This window comes from Periplaneta americana, chromosome 5 (assembly GCF_040183065.1).
Source record: "Periplaneta americana isolate PAMFEO1 chromosome 5, P.americana_PAMFEO1_priV1, whole genome shotgun sequence".
Taxonomy (NCBI): Eukaryota; Metazoa; Arthropoda; class Insecta; order Blattodea; family Blattidae; genus Periplaneta; species Periplaneta americana.
The window spans coordinates 94,248,963-94,271,737 of NC_091121.1; the positions used below are offsets into that span (position 1 = coordinate 94,248,963).

The 22,775-nt window shown below is 36.4% G+C and overlaps 1 protein-coding gene across 1 annotated transcript in view; it reads left to right on the forward strand.

Moving 5' to 3' along the window:
- The window catches only part of NaPi-III (Na[+]-dependent inorganic phosphate cotransporter type III), a 93,347-nt gene that overhangs the window by 17,802 nt on the left and 52,770 nt on the right, over nt 1–22,775 (forward strand). Inside the window, exons 2-5 of the mRNA XM_069826279.1 lie at nt 4,372–4,576; nt 12,230–13,235; nt 19,260–19,358; nt 20,542–20,685. Coding sequence (XP_069682380.1) covers nt 13,007–13,235; nt 19,260–19,358; nt 20,542–20,685 — 472 coding nt within the window. The 5' untranslated portion in view covers nt 4,372–4,576; nt 12,230–13,006. The remainder of the gene's footprint in view (nt 1–4,371; nt 4,577–12,229; nt 13,236–19,259; nt 19,359–20,541; nt 20,686–22,775) is intronic.

Below are 22,775 nucleotides of genomic sequence, written 5' to 3' on the forward strand. Positions count from 1 at the left end.
TTTTTCACAGAAAAGAGAGCAGTTACATAAGTGCAATGTCTGAAATTTAATACATCTACATTTCTTACTGCCCAGAAAACATCGCCTGCTCCAAGTTCGAACTTTGAACATATTTTCTTGTGAGCCCATTCACAGTGATACTTAGATGTCCATCATCGTTTATTTTACTCATTATATCATGACGAGAGTGTTATTGCTTGTTCTTATAATAATAAACAAGATTGAGTCATTGAATGACTTCATACTGATTGTGTACAGCCTTAAATTGGCATGTTTTATAATCTATACTAAATATTATGCAGTTCACTCGATACAAAAGATAATCTACTATTTGTCAAAGTCTTCATTGTGGCTCCGTGCAACGAAACCGCGCACGATTCCTCTAAAGCCTTGGTTTTTCTGAACCGACGCAAGCGACGTGCGAGGTGCGACACAAATCCGGACTAAACGAGAGATAGTGATTTCTATAACTACGAAGTGCCAGATTTCGCATCTCACAGTTTCAGAAACCACTCACTATCTCTCGTGTGGTCCGGATTTGTGCGAAGCGGGCCTCGCACGTCGCATACGTCTGTTCAGAAAAACCAAGGCTTTAGGAAGTGAAAAATTGTACCTTCTACAGTGCATAAGTGCTTATCCTTTGGCTTGCCTATCTTCTATAAAGATACGAAGTTTATGTTTAACGATGTAAAGTTAAACTACCACACATTCTTTTTACTTACTTACTTTACATTCTTTTTAACTTTTTTATAATGGTGCCCGCTAGGTGAAATCATCCACGACTAAAGCAGGTGATTGCTGTTCTGGAGCAGGAGAAAGTAGCATTTACAGAATTTTGCATTGGTATTGTACTGTCTCCACCACTAAGACAAAAGATAATATGAAACGTGAAATTAAGATATTTGGCTTCGTATGAAATGTGAACTTAAGATACTTGGCTTCCCTCCCCCCTCACGATTCAAAGAAATTATTACGCATTTCTATTAAAACAATTTGGAAACTCTGAACGCATGCGCAGTAGGTACCATCACTTCCAGTATTACTGTCGCTATCGCTCAAGAAACTCCACGAGTAGTATATAATTGAAGAGTGGATCCCAAAATTCGCTCAGTCCATTTGGCATTTTTATGATTTGTACATATACTGTATATGATTTTTAGGCCTCTATTATATTTTAAGCTTATTTCCTTCCAAAACAACGCCAAACCTTGTCTAAAAGTCACTTGAAAACTCGCTCAATTCGTAGATCGACGTATAAAAAAAACTAGTTCAGTCCTTTAATAAAAAGTGGACTGAACGCTTTTTGGGATCACACTCTTCAATTATTGTGATATCTTACAATTTTTTTGCTGTGTCGAACTGTTATTAACGGTATGACAGATCGAACGAAGGGCTCTGGTTCGCAGACGTATGAAGTGTTTTACAGGGCGATCCGTTTAGGTATGGATAAAATAAAAACACCGTAAAACATTTACTACTTAATTTTATTTGTTGAAACTTTGTGCATACAACACTGAAAGATGGGAGATTCCTCACAGCTCAACATGACCCCCATTGCGCACCCTGCACAACTCATAACGATGGTGCAATCCGTTGTAACATAAGAGGAGTGATTTGTTGAAAAGTTTCAGTAATTTTTACTCTCAGATCATTAATGTTCCTGGGTTTCTGTGGTTAGACAATGTCTTTAACAAAACCCTGCACGAAGAAGTCAAGAGGGGTTAGATCTGGGGAGTTTGGGGACCAAACCAAGAGATAGCTGCTTCTCGTACTGGGTTTCGCTTGCGACCTCCTACATGTTTTTTTTTTTTTTTTTTTTACATAGAACCTGTTTCTACTTAATGTTCGATACCACAACATTATAGAATTGTATTTAGGTGCATTACGCACACCATACTCACGTCGAAATTCCCTTTGAACTCTTTTAACACACTCAAATTTAGCATACCAAAGAACACATTGTGTCCGCTGTTGATTTTAGTAGCCATTTTAATCATCTACGATTTTCATTTGTCCTTTCAGATTATGCATTGTTGATTGTCATAGGCTATATGGAAACTCCCATCTTTTAATCATAATATAACCAGCAAGAATTTTTTCCTACTATCATAATAGCTTTATAATTAAAAAAATATTATTATCCATACCCGAACGGATCACACTGTACTCTCGAAAACGATTTGCACTGAATATGTTTAGTTGCCTCTTAAAACATTTATGACAGTGTTAAGTGTAGACTTAATTTGAAACCTCCGCAATTCCTTACGAATGATATGCATAAAAATTACTTCACTTGCTATCCGTATAAGTGGTCTTATACTAATATAGTCTTATAGATTTCGTATTGGCTGGCTGGGACTATGCAACTATCTGAATGCAGTGATTGCTCATTAGAGGTCGCGGTTTCTATGGCTACCAGCTGATGCCATGGTAACATGGCGACGGCTGGCGGGTTCACCTTTGCCATTTCATCATCTTGCAGTGATCCGCGCCGAAGTTCAATTATATACATCGTAAGGCTTGTTTCATTATATTCTTTTCAATTCGAATTTTGCAATGCAGTTTTTTAATCTTGACTATTTTTATTCCATTTACAATGCACAGAGAGGACTTTGAAATTCAGAGCAACGTAATAGTAGGAGATACGTGTTTTCAGAAATAGGTGACATTAAATTCGTACTGATTTTAGTAACTTACTCGGTGAAGTTATCTTGTAATAAAGAAACTTGAAATGTGTTAATAGAGAGACGCTTTTTAAAAGTTGTGGACAGAAACAAAAGTTCAGTGCTGCCTAGTAATGTTTTTGAATTGACTAAATCTTTACATTCACTTGCCGAATCCTTCACAAAGGGGTATATTGTTGCTTTATTCGTTATTATTTAGTATATGGGGCTCAATACAGAATTAGTATTTTCTTTGACAGTCTATTTCTTCCGTGAATAGTAGTAGGCCTAATTGGTGGTGTGGTGGCAATGTAAGAGAAAATATTTCAACACCACAAGTTCCACTGTGAATAGTCGGAATTGTACTCGTTGTCTCGGGTGTGGAAAGTCAACGCTCTGCAGTTTGGACTACAGTGAACCGTGGGCGAGTTACAGAAAATGTAGCGCAACTGACATGCAAGAATGGTACCAGACACGCAACCAATAAATACAAGCAATAGGTGATTCTTTCTTGCCGAGTCAGTGGCGTGAAATCACTAGCATTTAGTAACAAATATCGTAAAGATGTATATGCAATCGAGTTTAAACTAACATTTAGCGAACGCTTGAAATAGATATACTAGTACTTGTAAACTTGGCGGCGGTAGGTTAACTGTAAAGCTTACTGCTTGTAACAAACTAGGATAATTACTGATTTTCGCTTAGATGTGAGCTGTGTGTTACGTAATTCCACATTTATTGATCCCAAATCTTACTGTTGTGCAAGACCGCTGTATGGAAAATAAATTAATGTTCAAACCAACTTCGTACCTATAATAACTGTGAAAATTATAATATGGAGGCTTATATAAATTATACCCCAGATCACATATAGGTATAACAGATTGGCTATCTCATTATTTAAAACGGTAACATGTGAAAGAGAACAACCACCAGGATCGCCACCGTCGATTGGAACGGCCACTAGATGGAAGTACAGTTGCGCCATGCAATTCAAATGACAATTATAACGTGGTTTCTTATGCAGTAGCTAGATGGCAGCATAGTGAGATTAATAAAAGTTGTTGCCATCAGCCTACTAGTTACTAGGATTTTTATTATAAAATAATAAAAAGTAAAGGTAAAGGTATCCCCGTAACATGTCATGAAGGCAATTGGAGGACATGGAGGTAGAGCCCCATCTTTCCATGACCTCGCCTCTAGAATGAGGTGGTGTGGTCGGCATCACGCTCATCAAATAAAAATACTAATAATCATTAAAATGTTCCCAGTGATTTTCCGATTTACTGTACAGAAAAACCCAATAGTAATGTCTGTGCCAACGTATAGAAAGAATCATATAAGTGAATATCAGTTAAAAATAATGTAAATTGTAGTTTAAGGGACTTTTTATACAAAGCGATTCAATATTGTATTAAGCTATTAATAAAATGCAAACCACTTATCATAGAGGGATAAAATTTTGTGCTTGTGTTGTTATTAACCAGATACACCAGTGATAAAATATTTGTGAATTTAGCTTTAAAAACATGGAAATTGGTAATTTCAGTATAGTGTCCCCTTAACTTATAACAAAAGTCATATCGCGACATTATATTACAAACTTATTTCGACATTACATTTAAGAAGTTAATTCTTTACAGCTTACACAATGTTTTCTTGTTTTTCGTTACGAGTGTAATTTTTTTTTTTTTATTTTGTGTTTCAGATGATTGGACTGAGTGAATGCACGTCAAGGTATAGCGCCATATTGGACAGTCAGTCCGTTTCTTAGCAACGGCCGTCAAGCCGTTATAGAGGCAACATTTCCTCCCGCAGACTTAATTAGTGCCGACTCACCCCATCCATCCTCATACAAGGCCGTCATCTCATTGCATCGAACAGGGAGAAAAATCTCATACTGACATTTTTAGGTGAGTAGAAAATTCTGTTGTCATGGCATGTTTTAATTGTGGATGCCAGATAAAACTTCCTTTATTTCTCGTTTACTCATTATAGTTGCATACTTCAACTCGATATTCATCATCATCATCATCATCATCATCATCATCATCATCAACTTCAGGGATTAGTCTTGTTAGACTGTTCCGTCTTCTAGGATTTAAAACTGCTCTCCATCTTTTCTGTGTGCGAACTCTGTCTCTAAGTCTCTTCAGGTCTGTAGCTGAAGATTAGTTTCGGAAATCTATCATTATTCATTCGTTCTACACGTTCGATCCATTGTTCTTGACATTTTGTTATTTTGTCTACTAGACTATATAATTATATTTAATTTTTGTCTGATATCTTTTAAGGAGAGATGTAGGACTAAATGGTAAAAAAAATCACAAAAAAGTCTCATTTATTAGCACATAGTTTCAAGAATTCTTCCTCAAAATTTGAGGGCCAAATTCGGCCTGATTATAGATATGGACAATTTTAAGCTATATAAGGAACACTAAGAGTATGTTTAACTTTGTCCGCATTTTCCAATAACTTACGTTTTTCAGTACTTATGAATTTTTTTCTCAGAAATTATTTGAGGTAATTGAATAAAACTTAGCATGATGGCTTTTGTTGAGTAGAGGCACTTTATATTCCAAAGAAATTGTGAAATAAGTTTTCTTTTATTTCATATTTTATTAAGAAGACTAATTTATAATCCAATTTTTAAATCTAAATCAAAAATTTTATAAATATTAAAATGAAAGGGATATGGAAAAGTCTCTGCATGATATGCTATATTTGTGTTCTCTTATTAAGCAGAAAAATTCAGGTTGTTTCATTAACCATTTCCAATAAAGAATATACATATGTATAGTAATGCTTGATTTTTTTCAAACATTAAAAAATAAAAAATTTGGAGGATAAAAATATATTTTAAAAATCTCAAACCATTACCACACTATTAGTATGTAAAATTGCATAGTTCTATGTGGAACACATGAGAAGATATTAATGATTTTCTGAAACTTTGCGTTTTGGCATGCGTCTCCTCTTAAACAAGTCGATATTAAAATATCTTTCTTTAGAGTAGTGGTTCCCAAACTTTTTGAAGGCATGACCCGCTTTTGGGCAAGACATTTCTTTGCGACCACCTCTACCACTACCGTACCGGTACTTAGCCCTATTCGAAAAATATAAATCTCTGTAAAATTGAAAATAACAATAATTTTACTCAAAAACAGTGAATACCTCCCAACTTCTAATGACCTGCAAGAATAAATCGTAATATGCATACCTGCTTTATTTTTTGCTTTAGAACTACGAAAAACATGTTTCTTTATTTTTTTATTCAACGTTGTTTATGTTTATCTTCTAAATAAAACATAAATGTATGCTAATAAGGCGTTTTTATTTTATTTTGTAAATCATCTCGCCATCCCTCTTGCAGCTCTTTACACTTCGAGAACCACTGGTTGACAGTAATGTTGCCTACTTTGAATATTTTATCGTCCGAATTCATTGCGCCTTTGTAATGTAAGTTTAATATCCTATCGCGTCATCTCCCTCACTATGAATGGGTTATATACCGCTTTTAACGTCTTTCCTACTCCAATTTTAAGGAAATGTGATTGCCTCTTTCAAGTAACATTGAACCTTTTATTATTGTGTCACACTTGTATACCCAACGTCAGCGCTATCTTCAGGATTTCTCTACTGTTACTGTACAGGTTCTGTGTAACGTTTTCGGAAGGCGTCTCAGAGAGCTGATCTCGTGGAAAGATATGGTGCAGTAGTTGTCTCTTGCTTTCTGTTACGGTGATACTGTGTTAGCAGTGAATGTGTGTTGCAGAAATTAATGATGGCCCATTGAACTTTAACAAGTCATGTCAAAATCTAATTTTACTGCTCAACGATCACATTATAATAGCAGAAGAGTGAGTAACACATTTTCCATTATCAGTCTTTCTACAGTGCGCTCATAATATGTAGTTAATTAATAAAGCATGCATTTTAAAACTATTTTCATAGACCCATGTGTGTTCTGAATGACATTTGTTGTGCCAATGGCAGGGTTTATTGAACTGTTCGTTCCGCGTACGGTTCTCAGAAATTAAAATGTCTGCTTTGAAAAGCGCGAGGACTTATGTTCATCTGGCATCTCTTCTGTCATGACTTCGCTTTTCTTTCCTCATCCTGAATTGTCAATTATCACATAGACAAATCTACCTTCAAATGACGGTAGTAGGCCTACTCGAGTTTCGTTTTTCCAACAATTCTCCCTGAATATTTTTATTTTTGATGATTTACGTAAGTACCATCTGACCTACGTAAAGAGAAACGTTGACTCTTAAGCCTTGGTTTTTCTGAACCGACGCATGCGACGTGCGAGGTACGAGGCCCGCCTCGCACTAATCCGGACTACATGAAAGATAATGAGTGGTTTCTATAATTGCGAGATGCGAGGTCTGCGCACCTCGCAACTATAGAAACCACTCACTATCTCTCGTGTAGTCCGGATTTGTGCGACACGGGCCTCGTACCTCGCATCCCGCATGCGTCGGTTCTGAAAAACCAAGGCTTTAAGCGGATAGATCATTTGTGAGATGGTAAACTCTCTTGCACCATCTCCTTAGGAGATAAATGTAAATAACATATCTAACCAAGCCAGCAACCTGCCAGATTATGTAAAACATTGAAATTGAATGCATATTACTCCTAAATTGGTGTAGATTGGAAAGAGGCGAGATTATTCAGTAAGCTTTATACGAAACTAGTCAAAGTCAGAATAAACAATTTAAATTTATGTTATATTTAACGACACTTGTATCTGACTTTCTATCAGCATCGCCGGTGTGCCGGAATTTTGTCCCGCAAGAGTTCGTTTACATGTCAGTAAATATACTGACATGAACACACTTAAATACCATCGACCTGGGCCAGGATCGAACCCGCAACCTTGGGCACAGAAGGCCAGCATTACCGACTGCACCACCAGGCCGACAAGTCAGTATATGAGAAAGAAATGTCAGAAGAAAGTCGAATCCGAAGAGGAGTACGACAAGAATGTTCTGTATCACCTAGCTTGTTCAACACCTACTTGGAAGACTTAGTGAAGAACTGTTTTCACAATATGGTAGGGGTGATAGTAGGAGGAATAAGAATAAACTGCTTAAGATTTGCTGATGTTTGCATTGTTAGCAGAAGAAGAGATGGCAGGCCTACTAAATGATGTGTTACTGGAGTTACATGACAGCTGTGAGCAGTATGGGCTGAAAATAATGCAAACAAAATGAAGATCATGGTTATTTGAAGAAAAATAAAGAAGGTAAATCTGAGAATTCTAAATGAGGCAGTAGACCAAGTAGACAGCTTCAGATACTTGGGATGTACTGTAAGTAGTAACATGAGCTGCTGCCGGAAAGTCAAAAGGAGGATAGCAATGGCAAAGGAAGATTTTAATAGAAAAATCATTTTCTGTGGGCCTCTGGAAAAGAACTAAGGAAGAGACTAGTGAAGTTCTTTGTGTAGTGTGTGGCGTTATATGGGGAAGAAATATGGATATTATGGCGACATGAAGAGAAACAACTAGAAACATTTGAACTGTGGATATGAAGAAGAATGGAGCGTGTGAAATGGACAGACAGGGTAAGAAATGAAGCTATGCTAGAAAGAGTGGATGAAGAAAGAATAATGGTGAAATTGATCATGAAGAGAAAAAGAAATTGGCTGGGTATCTGGCTAAGAAGAAATTCTACTGAAGGAAACATTGGAAGAACTGGTGAACGGAAGAAGAGTTCGGTGCGAAAGAAGATGTCAAATGATAGACATTAAGATATATGGAGTCAACCGCTGTGGAGTATCAGTTAGCATGCCTGACGTTGAAACGAGCGGACCCGGTTTCAAATTCCGGTTGGGACAAGTTACTCGGTTGAGGTTTCTCCGGGGTTTCCCTCTCCACCCATTAAGAGCAAATGCTGGGTTTTCGGCACTGGACCCCGGACTCATTTCGCCGGCATTATTACCTTTTTATCGTCCAGACGCTAGATGACCATAGCAGTTGATAAAGCGTCATAAAATAACCCATCAAAAAAAAGATATATGGATCATATGCGGAGACTAAGAGAAGGCGGAAAATGGGAAAAGATTGGATAATGCTGGGTTTGCAGTAAAAAACCTGCCCTTGGGCAGAAAACTATGAATGAAATTAATCGTTATTTTACGTCTAATGGAGATACAGAACTCCTTCTTAAGGGATTCTTCAACCAACGCTAGACCTTCGTAAGAAACAGGATTCCCTGGTCGTGTGCACTCAAGCCGATCGCTTAAATTAACAACACACTCAATCCCAGTTGGAGATGAATCTCCACTTCCCTACCGGGAATCGAGCTCTGAGTCTCTAAACTTATAAGTGGAAATCCTACCACTAAAATCACAGAGGAGATTAAATTTGTATGAGTTATTTTTTAAACACATTGTTAAACTTGTGCCCACACAAAGTTGAATTCAATTTTCCTTCTTGCTTATTCATGTTCTTAAAAAATATCCTATATAGTCATGTTTCGGTTTATCCGTACCAGATTGTGAACTTCATTAGACGAATTGCGATTTGTGTATGAGTTCGAATTCATTTGAAATCTGTTTTGTTTGACTGATACCACAAATTAATGGGAAGTTTCTGATGACCGTAACATTTTCATTACTGCAAATTGGACGCTTGCAAAAGGCTGTGAGTTTACATTCCTGTTCAAACAAACGTATACATAAACCGTAGAGTCGTAGTATTTGCATAGTGATGAAAGTTAATTGTAATAATGACGATTAACGGCTAATCTGTGATTACGAAACATTTCGCTTATTCCTGGGCTGCTATTCGTATTGCAACTCTCCTTTCAAAGGCGATTACCACTGTGAGATAAATATGGATTTCTGTTACCATCATTTTGAAAATTGCTTCAAAAGGATCGTAATTTATTTTATTATGAACATACTTGCCTTGTAGAGTAAGTTAGCCTATCTCCCCGACTGTCTAGTTCTCTCTTTCTCTCCCTCTCTATTTCTCTCTGCGTTCTTTACTTTCTCCTCAATTTTCACAAAAGAACTGAACGTCATTAAGTCTGTAAATTTAAAGTCAACTCTATTTTATAAAGAGCGTGACCTATGTTAATACATGTGTGACACTATGATGTAGGCCTCCTAACTTCGTTATTTAAGTCATATGCAATGAATAACAATGCTTCCTGGAGAGCAACAGCAGCCTCGAGATGAAGTTTCGGATAGCAATGGTTATAATCGCAGAAATTAAATATTGAATATTTTGTGTTAAAAGAGACGAGGAAGCGTAGTTGGGAGTTGAATTTTTTAAATCTTGATAATTCAAGAATAAATACAGTCGTTTATAAATTGTTCAGTGTCGCGTGTGTTCAAACATACGAAATCTATTAAACACCGGCACTTCAAAACACGTACATAATCACAGTTAGATTCTGGAGCGTTATTATTGAAGTTGATGAAACATTGACGCTTCGAAATACACGAAGCCCCACACTTTGATTGTGGGATTTCATTATTGCACTCTATGAAACATAGTTACTTCAAAAGACATGCAGTCCCACAGTTGGATTGTGGAACATCGTTATTGAAGTTGATGAAACATTGACGCTTCGGAATACACAAAGTCCCACACTTTGATTATGGGATGTCATTATTGCACTGTAAGAAACAGAGATACTTCAAAAGACATGCAGTCCCACAGTTGGATTCTGGAACGTCATCATTGAGGTTGATGAAACATTGACGCTTCGGAATACACGAAGCCCCCACACTTTGATTATGGGACGTCATTATTGCAGTTAGGAAACAGAAATACTTCAAAATCAGTGTTGCCAATTCATCAGTTTTCCCGCTAAATCTAGCTTTTTTGGATAACCTTCTCGCGAGTAAAATTATATTATCCCGCTTAGCGGGAATACTAGCGGTTTTCAGTCTTTAAGGTTTCTGAAGTGAAATTCATATTAGCATTATTGGCGGATTTCATAATTACATTTAATTCGTTCAGTGTGTGTTTTTTGTGAAATAATGGATGTGTTAATGTAGTGATAATTCCATATTATATGTTACCGTTAAAAACCGAAATCCGTCAAAACCAGTTTCAACTAGTAAAAACTAGTTAAGCAAATATAGAGAGATACAAAACGAGTTTTCGTAAGATCTAGAATCAGTGACAGGTTAGGCTTGATTGATTCTAGATCTTACGAAAATTCGCTTTCTATCTCTCTAAATTTTAAAACTAATTTTTACTAGTTGAAACTGGTTTTGTCGGATTTCGGGTTTTGATGGTAGCATTATATATAGTGCAATAAGAATTTAACTATGTTTTGACTGTGATAAAAGTGTTCAAAATTGCTTTATAGCGCCACACTGGGAATAATAAAAGTATGCAATATTCGTTACATTGGCGGGCGGATGTCGGTACATTGGCGGGTGGATGCTCTTATCTTGACCAGCATTACTATTTTTATTATTATTATTATTATTATTATTACTATTATTGTTATTATTATTGAATAATAATAAGTGCACATTAAAATCTAGAGATATTTGTTAGAAAATCGCGGGTTTTCGAAAGCTATCTAGCGATATTATATGAACAGCTGTTGGCAACACTGTATCAAAATACATGCAGTCCCATAGTTGGATTCTGGAACGTTATTAATGAAGTTGATTAAACATTGACGCTTCGGAATACACGAAGCCCCGCACTTTGATTATGGAATGTCATTATTGCAGTGTAGGAAACAGAAATACTTCAAAATACATGCAGTCCCATAGTTACATTTTAGTTGTTGAAACACTGACATTAAAAAAATACATGCAATCTCACAATTGGATTTTGAATCGTCATAATTCTAAGTTTGACGCGTATAATTCTATGAACTGGCTCTTTATGAAAAGATTCGATATTCAATATACATACCTGCATATGTATTGCATGTCATAAGTAGTCTTTGACTGGCCGCTAGAGAGTTAATTATGAATACAGATGTGAAAGTATTATATGTGAATTTTAATCCAATTGTCCATTCATTAGCATTATTTTCATAGAATTAGCATCGTCAAAAGTCATTACTTTTCCCACATTCTCTTCAGTTGTGTCACTAAGGGCAGAGGACGTATAAAGCAGTTAACAGTTCAAAATTGATAAAATGTAGAATTACTGAAGTGTAGCAAAGCGCATGTCCTTCACTTCTAAACATTGTAATTTATATGAGTAGTAGATCCATTTAAGCAATCGCTTTTCGATCGGCGATACATTAATGAGTACGGATATTATGATTTCTGTATGCCAGTGGTTAAGTGGTTAGCCTCTCTGCATTCCACTGTGGTGACCAGGGTTCGATCCCCGTTTGTACATTTATAAAATAGAATGCGTTGTTGTCTTTCTGAAGAGTTCATTATTGTAGTCATATTTGCTTCATATTTCATTCTGAATTTGTAGAGTTGCAATCAGAACACATTATTAAACATAGTGAATTCTACCGTAGCATGTAATTTTGGTTTATCTCAGTTCGTTGTGCATTTGTATTGAGATAAAACTTTCAAGTAAAAAAAGTATAATTTTTGCTACTCGTTTTGTTTTGCAGGATGAATTCATCAGTGGCAAGAAGTTGTTGAAACACAACAGCTCCCTGTTTCTTTGGAATAGAAGGCCTACATGTACTGATATTCGCGGGGAAACTGTTAATAAACACACTACTGAAACAGCCAAAATCTCGACTCCCTTTTTTGTTTTCTGCTTGAAACAAAAAAGGGATAGAGGGGAAGACAAGGATAGGAACTTGTAATTGTTGACAAAACAAATGAGAGGCTTCTCTCTCAGAAACAAATCCTGTCTTCTGTAAGAAAACACAGAACAAGAAAATAACATCCGGAGAACACTGTTGAAGGGATTGTTAATGTTATATTGTTTCTGAAGGTCAAAGAAGTTGACAGAAACTGGGAAAAGAATATCATCCTTTCGGTACATCAAGAGAATGGAAGAGTGTTGTTAGAAGATTCCAAAGGCCTAAAAATTTAATTAAATTAGAATATTAATTTAAAGGAAAAGAAGAGATTTTGGCCGTGAACGTAAAAATATATTTAACACAGCCAAGTAATTTATGGTGTTCTAATTTATTTTTGTAATATAAAATTTGAATTTCGCGAATTGTTGGATATTTGGGGGTACCTGGTCTCAAGTACTTAACAAAGGAAAGCTCAGGGCAAGGAGAGAAAACTGTGATATTAGTCATAAAACAGAATGGGTGCAGAACTGTGGAGCACTAGTGGGCCGCAAGAGATGGACGGCAGAGGTGTGAAACTTAAGACTTTGTAAGAGTGTGTGTGCAGCGCTCACGTGTCTTGAAACTGTGACTGGCAACATGGAAACAACAATAGCTACTCAGATCGCTGTCACCCTCCAGCCCTTCGCCACGGAGCTTCTGTGGCTCGTCGTTGTTGGCTTCTTAATGGCTTTCGTCTTGGCTTTCGGCATCGGAGCCAACGATGTTGCCAATTCCTTCGGTACTTCCGTCGGATCAAAAGTACTTACTGTCAAACAGGCCTGCTGTTTGGCAACAGTCTTTGAAATTGCTGGAGCCGTGTTGATAGGTGAGTAAAATAATCTTGCTTTGTGTATGCTCTAATACTCATGCTTAAGTGGCAATTCCAGGGATTTTTGTGGTTCTTTGCTTAAGAGGAGTGATGAGTAAAATTTATATTTTCTACATTTTATTTATTTATTTATTTATTTATTTATTTATTTATTTATTTATTTATTTATTTATTTAAATCCACCACCAACAGAAGCAGGCTTCCAATTACAGGTGGCTTACACAGATACATTAGGCTACACAAAATACATAATAAGAAAAAAAAACAAAACAAACAACACAAACGAAAGAAAGAAAATACATAACGGTAATAGATGCTAGAATATAGTATTGCAGTTAATATAGTGCCAAATGTCAATATAATGATGCAAAATTATTTAAAAACTAGAGTAAAACATTATAATACACTTCTTCATAATTTAAATATCTAAGGAAATACAATTCTTTTTAATGTTGTATGAAATTTGTCAACTGTTAAACTGAAATCTAATTGAGACAGAGTTTAAAGACAGAGAGTTGTAAGTATTACACATAACAAACAATGGAGAGTTCTTGAAGAAAACAGTTCTAGGAATGGGAATAACAAAAGGTTGCCTATGACGTAATTCTGTTTTTTTACATTGAACTGAAGGAATTTAAGAAAATCACAGTTATTCAATATACCGTTAACAGTCTTATAGAGTAAAATTTGACTATTTATTAATCGTCGAGATGTTAAAGTTTTATAATTAAATTAAAAAAGTAACTGATTATATGAAATTTGCTTGTCATAAGACGACACGTGATGTTTTTTTTTTAAATATAAATAACGTAAAAATCTTTTCTGTATCCTTTCTATTTGCATCTGATGGGACTGGAACTGAGGTGACCATATTACAGACGCATACTCTAGCCTACACGCATACTCTAGCTTATCAAGGTACATCCTGGATTGTTTCTCACATAATCACGGTGTGATAGATAATGATGAAAATTTTAATGTGCCGCTCAAATATTTTAGTAAGAAGCTTGAAATGTTTTTGAAAGACCAGTGGCTTATTTAGAAAAAACATCACGTATCACTTTCCCTATATCCTTACTACAAAAAGGGGGGGGGGAATATAACCACTTACTTATTTACTTACTTACAAATGGCTATTAAGGAACCCGCAGATTCATTGCCGCCCTCACATAAGCCCACCATAGGTCCCTATCCTGTGCAAGATTAATCCAGTCTCTAACATCATATCCCACCTCCCTCAAATCCATTTTAATATTATCCTCCCATTTACGTCTCGACCTCCCCAAAGGTATTTTTCCCTCCGGTCTCCCAATTAACACTCCATATGCATTTCTGGATTCGCCCATACGTGCTACATGCCTTGCCCATTTCAAACGTCTGGATTTAATGTTCCTAATTATGTCAGGTGAAGAATACAATGCGTGCAGTTCTGCGTTGTGCAACTTTCTCCATTCTTCTGTAACGTCATCCCACTTAATCCCAAATATTTTCTAAGAACCTTATTCTCAAACACCTTATTTTCAAAGTGAGAGCCCAAGTTTCACAACCATACAGAACAACCGGTAATATAACTTTTATATATTCTAACTTTCAGATTTTTGGACAGCAAACTGGATGATAAGAGCTTCTCAACCGAATAATAACAGACATGTTCCATATTTATTCTGCGTTTAATTCCTTCCCGAGAGTTATTTATATTTGTTACTGTTGCTCCAAGATATTTGAATTTTTCCACCTCTTCGAAAGATAAATCTCCATTTTTTTTGTTTCCATTTCGTACAATATTATGGTCACGAGACATAATCATATACTTTGTCTTTTCGGGATTTACTTCCAAATCTATCGCTTTACTTGCTTCAAGCTAAATTTCCATGTTTTCCCCCCTATCGGCTGTCCACGACTGCTTATTTAATATATTCGTAGTATATAACCATTGCATACCTAAAAACAGAAATTTTCCATTGTCGCTATAAATATTTCATTTTTATTTAATGGTCATTTGTAAGTAAGTAAGCAAGCCCACATTGTCATCGATTTTATAAGACTAATCGTGTACCACATTCAGATCATGTGGATATTACTTCTTAAAATAATGCTACGTAAAATGAAAGTCGTAGGTGTAATTCGAGTTTTCGCTGAGTAGCCTACTTTCGGACACAAGGAATATCTTCTAATAAACAGATTTCTGTCATATTGTTAATAACTTGAATTTATGAATATGAAATTATTATTATTATTATTATTATTATTATTATTATTATTATTATTATTATTATTATTATTATTATTATTATTATTATTAGAGAATATTTCACAATACTCGAAAAAGATTGAAATGCAAAAGAAATAGTTTCGTTTTGCTTAATAACCAGAATCTCTTAAGGATTAAATCATTGTCACCTGTTGCACTGCACCTCTCGTTTACTAATATGTCTGGTTTCTTGCATTTACCCGTCCTGTTGCGTTAATTATTCCCGCGAGTAACTTGATGAGCAGTCTGTTGACTCGTAACATTTCGCAATGTCTTCAGAGCTATATAATGGAAATTCGCGGTTTCGTCGCGCTGTAGTTTGATTCGAAGGAACGAGGTCGATATTTTGATTCGTACGGAGCGAGAGACGATAATGAAGTTAACAATAATGAAGGCGCTGCTGCCTCAATCTCTGTTCTTAATTGCCCCAATTATCGACGATCCACAACGATTCAAAACGAAGGAAACTTCTCCTTCTGGAGTATTCTAACGCGTATCTTGAAACCGCAAGGGGCAGGTCAGGTTTTGTAGTTTTGCAAATAATATAGAAGTTTGGCGTCAGACTAGATTTATGGGGATCGAATAAAATGCGCGACACGAACTTTTTGGCCTCGGTTTGAACGTTGTCATGCAATACCAGGTATGCCGCGAAGACCGGTGTATAACGTATGTTAACTTAAAAAGAAATCGCTCATATACGACATAATATTATGTACATATAAATCGTCGACCTGGTTGGCAAGTTGGTATAGCGCTGGCCTTCTATGCCCAAGGTTGCGGGTTCGATCCCGGGCCAGGTCGATGGCATTTAAGTGTGCTTAAATGCGACAGGCTCATGTCAGTAGATTTACTGGCATGTAAAAGAACTCCTGCGGGACAAAATTCCGGCACATCCGGCGACGCTGATATAACCTCTGCAGTTGCGAGCGTCGTTAAATAAAACATAACATTTACATATAAATCTCTCATTTATGGACATCGAAGGGACATAACAATCTGTCCGCATCTGGGAGGTGTCCTTTATTTCAAGGGAGGCTTCCGAATCTAACAGTAAATTTATAATATGCATTATGTTTCCCTTCACGCTTTAAATGAAATGTAGTACTGTAGTTTAATTCTAAATACAGTATACTACAGTAAATTCTTTGCACCTTTGAACTGCACTAGATAAGACCGAGAAAGGAAAATACAGTACTGTGCCATGCAATTTTATTCTAGGTCTACAGTTATGCAGTATTGAAATTTACAGTTTTCAACTTAACCTTTACGTTCAGGTGCCATGTCTCTCGAAACAGAACTGACTGAAGTGAAGAGAATAATCCTACTAACCCTATCATTTCACGATCGCGGAAATCTTGGACCCATCAGACAGGTTAAATTGTATGACTTTGTTTATCCACCCGCTTTCAGCTGACAAGGGGTAGCCGGCTGGGCTAGTGGTAGCCTACGAGACCCTTAGGCCTATTGTTTTCTTTCATGTTAAGGAATTTTTGTACTAAATTTTCCATTTTTGTAAAACATTAGGTCTTGAAATCCAAATTCTGTCCGCAGTCAAGAGGTAAAGCAAGCTTTAGGACTGTGAAACAGCTGTCCGTGTCCGTGTCTGAGAGTGTCCGTAAACAAGAGTTAAATTTATCATTTTTTCTATATTATTTCAGTTGGGACATAAAAATCTGTCCGTATATGAGGAGTGTCCATATCTTGGGGGTGCCCGCAAGGAGAGGTTTCACTGTACATATAAACCTCAGACGCATCGTTCGTCGAGATGCTAGAATGTCTAATTGCCACGCTAAAAATTCAAGTCCAAATTCGGCGAGTTTAAGTGTAATTGTGATTAATGAACATAGTATTAGAGCAGATGTTCTCCGGGTACTGCTTTCTGCTTTTGTCATTCCATTATTATTGCGTAGCAGCAAGTCCAAATTCATGTGATGCAACCGGACAATAACTTAAAACGAAAAATTATAAATTTCGAACTCATGATTTAATCATGCATAAAAGCCTTAAGCCCAATTGAATTTCGATGCTTACTCTAGATTACTTCTTTGGGTTGGCTTGGCTTTTCTAGGACCGGTTTCTGGTCGGATCCATGTACTTAAAAACTTAGTGCATAGTCTCATGATCCGGAGCACTAAGCCCTTCCTGGAAGCCATCTGCCCCCAAGACCTCACCCCCGCCTTTTTTATTTAACTATCGCAGATGAAAGACGAAATGAGGGGAATGTTGGTGGAATAACCGGTACTCTATAACGTCTGCTATGTCTACCACAAATTCCATAACGACTTGGCTGGGGATCGAACTCTGGCCGCTTGGATGGAAGATAGCGCTTAAGTCACCGACGAGACTAGATTACTACTTTATAAACACATCTCAATAAAATATAATTGTCCATACATTCTTGCGAAACTTAAATTGTTTGCATTAAAAATACTGGATTCCTATGTTATTTTATACATACAAGGTAAAATCAATATATTGCACCGTTAAACATACATGCGTTTGTCATTGAAGTTCATTGCTTCCATGTCTGTTGAATCATTCTATCAAACAGCGTCAGATTGTCTTTAAGAACTGAGTTTCTACGCGTGATTTTATGCAAACATGCCAAAGAGCTATTGCGATTTTTCCTGGAATATCTCAATATTATACTGTCTTTGAAGTGATGCATTTAGTATACATTCCATGCGTTACCTCAGTTCTAGATAACTTCTCCGTTTCCCATGTACTGTGTGTTGCCTACATTCAGGGTACTTCGGAAACCCATTGCAATAATTCTTTGTTACTGTTTCTTCGCCTCGTCTCCTGTGAATGTAATATCCAGTTTCGTAAAATAACTAAACCGTAACTTGGAATTCAATAAAAAAAATTTGCTACCAATATCTGAGGCGCAGTACACATTTTATATGATGTTCTGTGAGGTGAAAATGCGTCCGTATTAATCGCGAATTTCCTAATAGGTAAATGCCAGAAGTACAGTGAAGTTAATAGTCCAGTCCAATTTCAAAATGTCTGTAACGCCAAACATTATATATACAGTACGTACTTGCATGCATGCATGAATGCATGCATACATGCATACATACATACATACATACATACATACATACATACATACATACATACATACATACATACATACATACATACATACATACATACATACATACATACATACATACATATTGTACTCGCCAAACTTAGACGAACCCGGCTCAGAGGAAAGAAGTCAAAGAAGTCACATCAACATGCTCTCGATGTTTATGTTATGCAGTTGGCCGTGTCCGATAACTGAATTGCTTTATAACAGAGCTGTCAAATATAGACGGGCTCAGCCCGAGTAGAGAGTCAGCTTATCTTGCCGCAAGACAAAACTACTAACTTCTCTGTTAAAAAAAAATCGTACTTGCCTCAGCCCAGCGGCTGGGCTAATTCAGAGTCATAATGTGACCACGCTGCATAACTAACAGGCATGCACCATATAATATATCATGTTTCGAGTAAGGCACGAGTCAGCAGAGTGGTATCAGTGAGGTCGTCTAAGCTTGGCGAGAATAATAAATACATACATACATACATACATACATACATACATACATACATACATACATAGGTACATACATCAAATGAACTGATATCACATAATATTATATTTTATGCATTTTTGTCGTTTTTGTAACGCCGCATAAATAGCATTAGTTACATAAGTGATATAGGCGGCATTTAAGTAGAAACTTATACAGAAAACCTTATCAGAAGAATGTTTGTTGCAGGATACAAAGTGTCGGATACCATGAGGAAAGGAATTTTGGATGTCGGCATGTATGAGGGAGAGGAGAAGGAGCTCATGTTGGGCTTCTTGGCGTCGTTAGGTGAGTTCTCACATGTTATGCAAGTTCTGTTGTAATAAACAAGTGACAGATAACAAGTTCTGATGTAATAAAATAAATCAAATTGCATCATGTACCTTCTGGGAACGCAAGTTAACACTGCAGTTTTTAAAATGCATCATGCTGCCTTGCTTTTCTTCACATTTTGTGGGGTACAACTGCATGTGTAACAGAACTGGAAGGCGTGGTTTGGATGTGGATCGGCTGTTTCTTGTTGTTACGAATGCTCAGATCCCTATGCCGAAGTACGTTTTATCAACAAACCCCTACAAGATTTCACGTGTGATAGCTTACATTAAAAAATCATTCAGGGCTAAAACAAAAGAGTGGCGGAACCACCAGTCTTGAAGCTCGTCTGTCTTTGTCATTCACTCTACAAACATTAATTGACCTTTTATGTCAATATTAAGTACAGAAGTGCTTATTTGTTAACCCAAATGGTATCCCTTGAAGACAGATTTATAAAATTTCCTTCGGCGAGCACAGTCCACGTTACCATAAGATTGGCTGGACTGATATGCCATCTAGCGAGACTTAGCTCATGACAGTTCTTCCTCCTCCCAGTGATGATTAATATAATGTACTGTCCTAACTACCCGCTTATAAATAGGCGAAAAAACTAATATATATTACTGTAATTTAGAGCCTTTTACAATTTTAAAACCACGAGCCACAACTGCATAAAAACAACAGAAAGTGTTCTTCAAAAGTTTGGTCATTGGTTCCTTATACAGGGTGTTTCCGGGCTTGTGTTATAAACTTTCAGGGAGGTGGGGAAGGGCACATGTATCAATTTGAGATAAGGAACCCTGGTTCGGAAATGAAATTTTGTCTTGCACAAAATAACGTAAGTGAAATAGTTGGGACCATGTCTTAAAGATTGTTTCTGGCAAAAAATAGTGGACACGTAAGAGTATAAAGTGTGAATCTGACATACAGACTTATTCATCTACACTACAAAAGTATCTTTTGAAGACAACATACGTAGACCGTCCCATGCCTATACATAATTGAGATAAAGTAGTTATTAATTTACTAGTTACGGAAAGGAATGATCGAGAGGAGAAAAACTTCAATATAAACGTCTTTGATCACGAGACAGGTCTTATGCCTGTCCAAGTGACCATATAATAAATGTTTCTATACAGTACGATGTCTCTTGCAGCTGGCAGCGCAATATGGCTGATGGTCGCTACGTTCTTCAAGCTTCCAATTTCCGGCACTCACAGTATTGTTGGTGCATCGGTTGGCTTCTCATTGGTCTGTCGTGGAACCGAAGGCCTCCATTGGAAAACCCTCGCGACCATTGGTAAGTAGGATCATACTTATTTCCTGTTTATAAAAATCTTGTGTGTGACATTCCTTAAATTCATCGAACCAAGTCAAAGAATATGTGTCATTTTTATCATATTATGTATGAGTAAAAATGCACGGTTATTAGAATCTGACTTTACTTGATCATCCAACCGTAACAGAAATTCTAATACAAAATTAAAATTTCGAGGATTTTGTCTAAAGTTAAGTTCTTCTTAAAGTAAGAGGTTGAACATCCATCTAATATCTAGCTATATTTCTTTCCCAGTCTATAATAATCCAGAAATGGATAGATACGAAAGCTTTCATTATCTTTTCGTGTTATTTGCTAAACATAAATCTTCGTCAAATTCAATTGAGTGAAACATTTTATTCATAGCAAATATTATACATACGTTATTGCAAAGCAGCATAACTTTATTAATTTATTACAAAAAAGAATTGAGACAATTCATTACAATTGTATATCAGAGTTAGATTATATTGCCCTATACGTAATTGAGGTAGAGTGGCTGACGATACGGGTTTCAACACCAGTTGCATGATTTCTGCGCGGACTTTCTCCATGGACAGTACAGTATATTGTGGAAATACGATCATCATGTTACCATATGGTACGATTCGTTTCTCCAAAGACAATTTAATTAACAATGAATTATAGACAAACGAAATAACGATGGCAGGGAATACTCCGAGAAAATCTGTCCCAACGCCATCTTTGTTCATTTCATTACAAATTCCACTCAAACTGATCAGAATTTGAACCTGGGTCTTCAGAGTGATAAGCGGATGCTATATTGCTGTGTAATTAACGATGTGTCTGTACTCATAGATGAACAGGTATTATTTTTAACACAATAAGAACGTTACCTAGTTTAAATGGTACCGGTATTATTGCAGGTTTTCTTAGTAAATCGAGTAAGAATTAGTTGTGTGAATCAGATTTTTCCCTGATATTACCACTAACATTAGTCACTCTGACAAACAGTTTCGGAAACACAGGTCATTTGCTAAATCGTCTCTTTGTAAATGCTTTTAGCTCATACTATAGTTAAATATAGGATGTCTGACTCAAATTGTTTTAGGCATCACATACAACATTACAAGGGGTGGGCACTTTTCGTCATTGAATTTTCTAACCCACATCACTTATATTTTAGTTTTAGTAACGATTGAAAACAGTTAAAATAATAAATACACAGATTAGACGAGTGGCCTGATTTATATAGGGTGAACCGTAATTTAATTCTGTCATTAATTCTGGTGGATGATTCCTTTAGTAAAGAGGAACAAAAAATGCAAATACCATTTTGCTGTATTTTGAATAGTTTTCCAGAAAATGTGCATTTTAAAATATATTAATTACGAGATCGTGCAATAGTGTGTAATCAACAGAGAAAGCACATAAGGCCGTGTTGCTCTAACAACCTCTTCACCTGGCTTGTTATAAACAGGAAAATTGAAGGTTACCGCCACGTACATTGTTTAACAAAAAACAAGAAAATAAGAGCTCTTATCGTTTTTTAACGAATTCGGTTATTTGAGCTTACTTACTTCACCTCTTCATATTATTGGTTGCCTATCGAGTAGGGCGAAGTTTGCAATATATTGATATCCTCTCTGATGTTCGAACATTGCACCACACAAAATTACACCCCTAATTCCGCCTGCGAAATCATTAAATACCTCCTACATGTCACTACTGTTATTTGGGCTACCTGAACAAAAATGAACTGCTTAAGTCAGACACTGTACAGTAGCCTATAATTACACGCTGCTGGTCTCGCTCTTTTACCAGGTCGTCTGCCGCTGCTAACGAATTTAAGAAGCGTAATATTTATTAACGAAGCCAATTTGGTCTCCAAGAGTTAAAGTTAGTTAATACACGTGAGCGTTAGTGTGTGTGTGCGTGTTTTCTGTTTTCCTTCCTTTTCCCATTTTTCTAAATTTCATTTTTTCGCGAAAGAAGCAAAGGCGGAGAAATGCATGAATATGCGTGTTTAAGCTTATAAATTCCAAGAAAACCTTGTGAATTGAACGCGAGTCTATATGCAGAATCCTTTAGCAGTAGTACTAGTAATTAAA